At 44.6% G+C, this 10000-nt stretch overlaps 1 protein-coding gene across 5 annotated transcripts in view; it reads right to left on the bottom strand.

Annotated features, from left to right (window-relative positions):
- The window catches only part of adamts17 (ADAM metallopeptidase with thrombospondin type 1 motif, 17), an 83856-nt gene that overhangs the window by 21346 nt on the left and 52510 nt on the right, over positions 1-10000 (bottom strand). For all 5 annotated transcript variants that reach the window (XM_081710024.1, XM_035525689.2, XM_035525697.2 and 2 more), the window contains 3 exons: positions 8538-8618; positions 6655-6812; positions 3305-3464 (listed from right to left, as the gene is read on the bottom strand). In XM_081710024.1, coding sequence (XP_081566150.1) covers positions 3305-3464; positions 6655-6812; positions 8538-8618 — 399 coding nt within the window. The remainder of the gene's footprint in view (positions 1-3304; positions 3465-6654; positions 6813-8537; positions 8619-10000) is intronic.

Below are 10000 nucleotides of genomic sequence, written 5' to 3'. Positions count from 1 at the left end.
ACAGCAGACTTACCAAGCTGCATATCGGCATCTCCTAAAACCTGCACGCACCCCAATCTCTTTGTCACCGTCTCCGTTAACCTAACCCGATGAAATCCTGGACGGCCTCGGCCCTGTTCGGTAGTTCCTGACTCGCGCTTTGAACAGGGAATCTCTATCTTCCATATGATGGCTTGTTTCCTAAGTACTTTGTAGAATTTTCAATTGGACAAGGTGTTTAGGTGTGTGTTCTTGTTTCAGGCAACGCTGTGAACATTCTGAGGTTTTTTTCTACCTAGACTGTGAAGTAAAAGAAACAACAAATCTGCAGGATAATAATTACCCGTTTCAATAATGAAAGTCATGGCACAAATAAACAACTGAGCAAGACAAGTGGCACACACGGGAGGCTGCTCATAAATGACACATCTATTCTTTCAAGCTCTCCTGGAACGTTCCAGATAAAGCGATATATTGCTTTGGCTTGTTCACTGGGAAATACTGTAGGTGTCAGCAGGATTTCTTTGTTATGCTCCCGAATTTCATCTCTCAGTAGATGCTTGAGTCAGGAGAGATCAACCGCATCTAATCTACATCTAATCATGTTGGGTGAAGGTAGAGATGACCCATGCTACTGCACCGGACCTCTTAAAATGCATTTGTAAAATTCTGGGGCTTTAAAAAAAAAAATCCTCTTTAGCCTGTGTTGATCCCCTTCTTAAAACATAGCGGGTCTGTCTCATGTTGTTAAGGCTCTGGCAATAACCCCTCCCACTCACAAATGGAATTGCTGTATTATTCTTCCAAGCCCAGGCTGTCAGATTCAATAGAGCGGTTGTGTTGCCCCATGGCCATACAGCTGGCGAGCGGACCTGCATTCAGCTCTTCCTCCAAGTCAATTAAATCCCCAACCAATCTGCAGCCCACCCGATCCGGTCCAACTCAGAGCAGACGCAATAAAAACAACCGGACAGACTTTCGACTAATCAAGAACCCCTCCCCCAAAGTCAGCAGGGTGTCAGCTTTCATTGCTATGCAGATGATACGAAATTATCTATATCTATAGGGCCAGATGGTACCACTGCCCAGAAATAAGCGGACAACCTGTCTATCCAGGATGCAGAATTGTTGAAAACTGAAAAAAATCCACTACCAACAATACATTTTTAAAAATTCTTTGATATTAACAGTTAAATCTCATATTGATCATATCACTAAAAAAAACCAAAAACTTATTTCGCTAGACCCATCCTCACATTGCACGATGCTAAGATGCCGAGGCATCGTGTCATTTTTTTCATGGCTTGACTACTGTAATATTTACCACCACAGACACCACAACTCACTCAGACACGTACAGCCAGAGCACATCATGTCTGCCTGGCGGCCTGTTTCTCCTACCACGGGTCTTAAGGTTCCTTTACTGGTGTTTAAAACTCTTGGCGTAGCACCTTCGTACTTTTCCGAATGCCTGACACACCGTGCTCCAAATCAGGCTTGAAGGTTGTCAAGTGTTAAATTACTAAGAGTGAATTACAGAAAGGCTTGTGAAGCAGACTGTCGCTATTATGCATCAAAGATTTGGAGCTCCTTATGTTTATGGCATTTAGCTGCCACTTTTATCCTAAGTGACTTACAATTATGACTGAGTACAATCTGAGCAATTGAGGGTTAAGGGTCTTGCTCAGGGGCCCAACAGTGGCAACTTGGCAGTGGTGGGGCTTGAACTGGCAACCTTCTGATTACTCAAATACCTTAACCACTGAGCTTTTATTTAAGCATTTATTTAATTTAGGCTTTCATTAGTACCTGCTTTTTAACTTAGGATAAGTATAGTTATTTTATATATAAAATTCCCCACTATGCAGAGTCCTGTGTGGTATCTTAGCTCGGCTCCTCTCGGATCCTCCCTGGGAGTTTAAGGGGCCTGCGTAGTATCTTAGCTGTTCCCTGTTCCCAGGACTGCACTCTTCTGGGTAAAGATCTTGGACGTTGTTCCTGGGATCTGCTGGAGCCATTCTCCCAGGTTACAGTTTAGGGTCACAGCCCCTAGTGCTCTGATTACCACGGGAACCACAGTTGCCTTCACTCTCCACATCTTTTCTGCCTCTTCCTTCAGCCCTTGGTATTCCTCAAGCTTCTCGTGTTCCTTTTTCCTGATGCTGCTATCACTTGGGATTACTACAGCCCCCCACTGCTGTTTGTCCATCACTACTATGTCTGGTTGGTTACCATCTTGTCTGTCTGTATCTGGAAGTCCCACAGGATCTTAGCACAGTCATTTTCCACCACCTTTGTTATGTCTAAGACATATATAAGACATATGTATAAGACATATAAGACATATGTATAAAGCATATATAAAACACATATATATCTAAGACATATATGTTATATGTCTAAGGTCTGAGTGGGGTACAGTCTAGATGTTGGTATATCCCACTTAGACCTCAGACATATAACGTAGTCTAGATGTTGGTATATTCCACTCAGACCTCAGACATATAACGTAGTCTAGATATTAGTATATCCCACTTAGACCTCAGACATATAACATAGTCCAGATGTTGGTATATCCCACTTAGACCTCGGACATATAACATAGTCTAGATGTTGGTATATCCCATTTAGACCTCGGACATATAACATAGTCTAGATGTTGGTATATCCCACTTAGACCTCGGACATATAACATAGTCTAGATGTTGGTATATCCCACTTAGACCTCAGACATATAACATAGTCTAGATGTTGGTATATCCCACTTAGACCTCGGACATATAACATAGTCTAGATGTTGGTATATCCCACTTAGACCTCGGACATATAACATAGTCTAGATGTTGGTATATCCCACTTAGACCTCGGACATATAACATAGTCTAGATGTTGGTATATCCCACTTAGACCTCGGACATATAACATAGTCTAGATGTTGGTATATCCCATTTAGACCTCGGACATATAACATAGTCTACATGTTGGTATATCCCACTTAGACCTCGGACATATAACATAGTCTACATGTTGGTATATCCCACTTAGACCTCAGACATATAACATAGTCTAGCCCGTACTCAGCACAGATGTTTCTGTACACTACGCCAGCCACTTGGTTATGGCGTTCTATGTACGCCTTGCCACACCACTACTTGATCCAGGATTAGTAGATTCCAATTTAGGCACACCTGTGGATTACCTAATAATGTGATCACTCAGTGCATGTGTGTGTGTGTGTGTGTGTGTGTGTGTGTGTGCGTGCGTGTGTGTGTGTGCGTGTGTGTACAGCGTGAACATACCCACGGACAGGCATTCTTGCACTGACCTCCCCCACACTGCATGCTGCAGCTCTCCCAGGTGCGGTGGGTCCAGAGGTAGAGGCGCTCGGGCTCCCTCTGCACCTCAGCCTTGCTCTCCTGGCTCTGGTTCAGAGACACCGTGTACTCGTAGTGGATCCCGTACGTCTGGTCATGGAACAGCAGGACCTTGGAGGCAGATCAGACACGGGCGGCGTGCCACAGACGCAGAATCAGTGCGGGAAGGGACGGACGGACTAAGGGTGACGGGGAAAGAAGGGGACAAGCTGGCATGCTGGGAAACTTTTTCTCTGCATGAAGAAATGGATGATTGGATAATGGATGAAGAAATGGATGATTGGATAATGGATGAAGAAATGGATGATTGGATAATGGATGAAGAAATGGAGCCTCCACTATTTGCTAAACAGTGTCACCAAACAGATCTATTTTGGTAGAATCAGTACTACTGTACTTTCTTTTTCCTAAAAAACAAAAAAGCTTGAGGAATGACATTCCCAAAAAGCCATGACAGATGCCTGTCACAGGGAAGCACGCTACATGACAAAGCATTTCTCTCTCTGATGACTGACATCCCAAAAAGGGGGAGAATATATTTGCAGTGTCCCAGAGAACTCTGGGAAGTACTCACGAACCTCGAAAGCACCAGGGTACCAAGGTAACGAAGTGCTGAATGATTAAGTCTATAACTTCAGGAAGTGCTTAAACGCACCCCAATTGATTGTCAATTCCTCAACAGACAGACTTGCGGGGCAATCAACTTAACAGACTCCAGAGTGCAAAGAGTGAAGAGACTGACATGTATTGCTGCCAGGTTGCCAAAGGGAAGAGGACGAGAGAGAACCTTCATCCGTCTTCAATAATCCCGAACCCGGTAACAGCATTAGACTCTGGCTGCTGGCGCTAGACCTGACACGATCATGACATTTTAGCTGACGATTAATTGTCATACAAATCATTATGACTAATGATTTGTCTTTTTTTTTTTTATCTCACTATTACAGTATGCCTGTATGCTTACAAATACTATAATAACATACACACAACACTTAGGATGAAGAACGTCAATTTATTGAACGGTGAAATTATAATAAATTTGTATGCTTGTAATAATTTCAGAATCATTTCGTGGCATGTTTTGCAGGAAGGGTTCACTTCTGCTGCACATATTTTAAACAACCTGTAAAATAATGTGTAAGATTACCTGGCATTATGAAAACATGGTTGATGTAAATTCATGGAAATTAGTTCATTTTCGAGATTAATCTCCACTTAACAGCAGCCATCAGAAGTCTGGATAATGTCCATTTTCATACATATACATAAGCAAGCCGTGTGAAATCACCTAATAATTCAGCGAGGTTGGCGAGAGTGTCAGGAAGGACAAGGTGGCTGGAAGCTTGAACAAAATGAAATAATACGCTTGATCTTTCATTACTCCTTAGCCTTGATGTGCCAGTGCAAAACCGGAGCAAATTTCAGGCGTCAAATGCTGAGCTACACGTTTAAGGTCAAGGAAGAGTGCGTTTGATTGGATTCCTGTATGCACGCTGAAATTAAAAAAAAACAAACAAAAAAAAAACAACAACTGATGAGCTAATGTTCAGTGCGTTTTGTCTCAACACATTTTTTGCAGTGACATGCACCAAATTCGCATTGTGTTTCATGCATCTGAAATCAAATTAATATGGAAAATAATTGCGGTCAGAGCAAATGATCGCGGTCAGACCAAGTGATTGCGGTCAGCAGAGATAATCACAATCAGGCAGTGATGTCATAATCGCCACATGCCCAGCCGGCACATCCAGACGAGAGCAAGACTGCAGCGGTGCTCACCATTCAGGGTCAGAGCTGTGGATGCTAAGGCTGGGTGTGTGATCTTTAAACAAGCATACACACAAACACACACATGAAATCTTTTATCCAATGCACCCTCTTTAGCCTTGGACTTCAATATTACTGACGTCTGACAGCTGAATATCTGAACGCACCGTTCGGATGACTAGAACTGCACAAAGAAACGCTATTTCATGTCGGCTTCGGCAACTCTGAAAGAAACTGCCTGAGCAAAGTTGATTTTACAAGCCCTATTAAGCTGGCAATTATTGGGAATTCTACAGTGTTACCTACTACCTTATGCTCTAACCCCACTTTGTCTGCATGTAGAAAACCATTGCATAACACGTGCCATTCACGCTACATAAACCGATAAAGAAAGTTGGGTCAAAAGGTGGCGACAAGCCTTAGCAGAGTTCGCCAAAACACAGCAAGCATCCGTGTAAGTTAAACCTCGAACAAAAAAAAGCACCTACACATTGTTCACCCAGTATTAAGGCTCTTTAACAGGTGCTGAGTAATAAGCTTGTCTTATTTCAAACTATTATGGGGTGTTGTACATGCACGATGCATTTACATTTAAAATGCCTACAGCTCCACGTTTGAAGCACTTGGCAACATTTAAGGCCAGAAGGGTCTGCATCACGGCCTCGCCAAGAGCCCTGGAGCTCCTCAATAATTTAGCTAAAACACCGGAGAGAGGGATGATAACACTGGAGCCGTTTGAAGTTAAGCATCTGTGATCCGAGGGGGCTGCGCAGAGTCTGGCATCTCCTCAAGTCTTCTTCGTTTCTTTATTAGGTTAATTGGGAGCTCTCGCCGTGGCTCCTGCAAACTCCTCTGACTTCACAGACCCTGTTCCTGGAGAAATCCTTTTGACTGTAGGGAGCAGTGTTGAATGCATCTTGCATGTCCCTAAAGAGCTTCGGGAAAAAAAATCATAACCGGAACAAGGTGTTAAGGGGATTGGGTTTCATACGATGCGCCACCAAAACCTGGAGGGCCTAGCACAACGTACGATGTCATGATGATGTCAGGCAAAGATCTGTCTCAGGAGAACAGGGCAAAGAAAAGCTATTCCAGGGTCATGCAGGTTCGAGGTCCAGGTCTACCAAACATGCGTGTTATCAATGCATACTATGTGATTGATGCATGCTGTTTCCCAGTGACTTGGTGTGTTTACTCTGGATTAAGAAAGCAGAGTGCTTTCCAAAGACAAAGTGGCATGCTTCGCCCATTTTGAACATATCACAAGCCTCTCGGGTCATGGGAAACTATTCTGCCATTCTCGATAAAGTCACAAAGGCTTTTAACAAAATAAATAGCCATAGCAAACCCTACAACTGTGTAAAACCTCAAAACTTCATAAATTTACACACTTGTCAGTCATAAATATATAGCACTTGACGTTACAAATTTGCTGCTTTCATAAAAGGATGAACATATGTGTGAAAGAACGTAGGCCAGTTCAAAGAGAGAGCAGTGTTCCCCAGAGTCGCAGTCTAAGACCTAATGGTTTTACCATGAGGTGGAGAGGACTCTTCGTCGGTCCCTTGGCAGACATCTTCTCCCATAGCCCCCTCCGAACGTAGCGGACGGTGGTGCCGGCGAGCTCAAACTCCCCGGGCAGCTCAATTTTCCAGTCATTGTTTATGGATCTCTTGCTTGAATCTTTCAAAGCTGCAATGGTCAACAAGAAATGGATTATGGGGCTATAGTGGTGTGGGACATATAGGAAAATATACATACAAAGCCAAAAAGTACAGAAAATTAATGTCCTTAAGCATTTGTACATGTTAACTTTACACAGATCCAGAACGTCTGTCAGTCATTAGCAGTACAAAAGTAATGACGATTCTGCAACACATGATGTACTCTCAGAAACCATGTTTTTGCTGTATTTTTTATCTCATCCTTCTAATGCAAAAACAGCCAAGGCAGACTCCCAGTTCTTTGTGTTAAGCCATGAAGGCCACTATTATATTAGTCTTGATTTCTTGGCATCAGGAGAAACACGGTCATGGCTACAGAACCAGTCCTCCTGTCTGAGTAAAAGGAGAGGGTTTCAAATGCAGCCATCCAAGCGCGACCTTAAACGTCACAAGCTAAGCAAGGAGTGCTAATGCCACTCCTAACGGCTGTCTTAACCCTTTGTGGCTCTTCTTGTGAACCAGCTTTGATCAAAAGCCCCAGATGGAGTTGAATCTCTTTTCATTTCAAGCTGCAGGAGAAATCTCGGGCGAGCAGAAATGAGAGAACTGTAGTTGCCCGCGCAGCATGCAACAGAAAGTGCTGTTTGTTCGTGGCTGTGTGCTCGCATGCCTTGAAGAACAGATGTTCTCCTCTCTAAAGGTAGGGATTGGCTTTCATGTTGCTTCCAGCCCTTTTGGCACATTCTAAACAAAAACAAAGCTATTGTGTGTCCTTTCATTTCAGAAGCCAGACTGAGCAGACACATGCATGTCACCAGCTCACAGCACACAAGTCAGTCCCTACCTCTCCTGCATTTAGGTGACAGCCAAGACCATTTCAACCAGAACAAACAGTCAGGTTCTTGTTGGATGAGTGGCCATGCTCACAATGCACCTTTTTTACATTTATGGCATTTAGCTAACACTTTTATCCAAAGCAACTTACAATTCAAGCAACTTGAGGGTTAAGGGCCTTGCTCAGGGGCCCAACAGTGGCAACTTGGCAGTGGTGGGGCTTGAATCATCAACCTTCCAATTACAAGTCATGTACCTTAACCACTGAGCTACCACTACCCCTCGATGCACCTTTTTAGGTGTAAGTGGATGGTCCCAAACGGAAAAGCCACCTAACCATCTCAGAGTGCAAAGCACCCACTCCCAGAGCTACTGGTGGACTGAGGCGACCTGAGATAGTTTCCTTCTAGCAAAGGCACTGGACCACGAGACTCCATTAACTGTGTGATAAATGATTCTTTACCAGAAACACAATAGACTTCACTGCTGGAAGCTGAGTGTACTTTTAAGGCTGGGGATTGCGGCCAAAGCCTGTGAGTCATCCGTCTGATCTGAGGAGTTTAACCTATACAGACATTCCCAAACCAAATCATGTTACTGCATTCAACATTCACAGGCCAATTGCAGACCAGCTTTGCTAGTTGTTTAATTGCTTTAGTGGCGGAGCAAACTTGTTAGTACTGATCTCAGAACAGTGCTCTAAGGCTGTCGCCACTAATTCTCCCTTCTGCAGACAAGACATCTGTCACAGGGTAATGACAAAGGCGCTCCACGTTCCTCATGTTCTCCTCTGGCAGGATCCACGTTCCTCAGGAACTCGTCATGAGCCCCGTGTATGTGTGTGTGTGTGTGTGTGTGTGTGTGTGTTGGGTTGGGAGGTGGGGGGTATGGTTGTAATGACAACCAGTTGAACAGTTACCCAGGAAGCTGTGGGACGGCTTGTCCTCCACGACTTTGATTCGCCGCGCTCCGATGGGAATGACAGCTGCCTCTATGTAACCTGCGGAGAAAACAGAGGTGAGGGAGAAAGCAGATTATGGTTTGTGATAATCTCAGGAGTTCATCAGGAGGAGCTTTCTGAAGTATAGACAAAAGTATATGCAAATGTCTGTCTACATATACACTCATCACCCACTTTATTAGAAACGACTCACCCTTCGCTTACATTCCCTGGTGACTCCATTACGTGTACCTGTCATGTGTGTATACGTGTCCAGATGAATCCCGCGCTTTTCCATACAGGTTATGCCATCTGCACCGTTCATCGCTGGTCCGTTTCTGACCCCAAGAGCCTCTGCTGACTGGACAGGATTTGATGGACCCTTCTCAACACAGTGTAACAGTGTGACCGTGATGCGGCGGTGCCGTGGCAGTGGATGGCATGAGTGTATCTGACACAGCAGTGGTGAAGCTTTTCACACGCTGAGAATGGTCTGCCATCCAAAATGTTCCAGCCAGCAGCTGACCTGTGGTCAAAAACTGACTGTGGATGAAAGGTCAGAGGGTGGCTAATGCGCACTGAATCACCTGAGCTACAGTGTCTAACTAGGCACCTACCATGGGCTGCTAATAAAGGACCCTCTAATAACATGGGTGCTGGGTGTATATGTGTACATACATGTGAGCTGGGCAACGGTGTCACTGTCAAATCCTGGCAAATCAGAGCAAACCATCTCCTACGATCACTAGCCGCCGTGCTAACTGGCGCGCTAACCGGGTCCGTCCGACCAAGTTGCTCCACTTCCTTGCCTGCCGTCTCTGAGCTATGACCTTCTCCGGCGCCGATGACCTCTCTGAGGCAGGCCAAGGGCGCGCGTCATCGTCTGGCTGCAGGCTGGCGGCTCTGGATCCTACTACCCGCGGGGATGTTGGGCTACAGCGAGTCCAGTGTTACATCAAAACTTGGCTGCAGTTCCCACTTTTACCGAAACTGCGTCTCTCTTCGGAAGGACACATAGCCCGGCCCGGTTAAGATCCCGATGAGAAGATGGCAAGATGGAAAGCTCTGATTGGGACCAGGAAATCTCTCACGTTTTGCACACGCACAAAGACATACACAGAAACACTGCCCCTGTGGCATCGCGCTGCGCTGGGCTCGAGCAGTAATGATAAAACAAAGCTCTTCATGTCTTCATAATGTCCCCTGCTGACTCTGGTTCCTTTGCTTATTAAAATATAATATATTTTTATATTTTATATATTGAGCTCAAGCTCAACCACACGTCCAAGCAATGTGGTTTAACCATAGCAGAGGGCAGAGAGGACTACAGAAAGAGAGAGAGATACAGACAACCAGAATAAGAAATATAAATAAGAGCGATAAGAACGCTACAAAGAGAAGATGGATCTTTGAGATAATGTGTAAGGGCTGTAGTGAGGACT

Source organism: Electrophorus electricus, chromosome 3 (assembly GCF_041902795.1).
Source record: "Electrophorus electricus isolate QZ-2024a chromosome 3, ASM4190279v1, whole genome shotgun sequence".
Taxonomy (NCBI): domain Eukaryota; kingdom Metazoa; phylum Chordata; class Actinopteri; order Gymnotiformes; family Gymnotidae; genus Electrophorus; species Electrophorus electricus.
The sequence above is the reverse complement of the archived record's forward strand: the minus strand, read 5'-3'. Positions and strand labels throughout refer to the sequence as shown.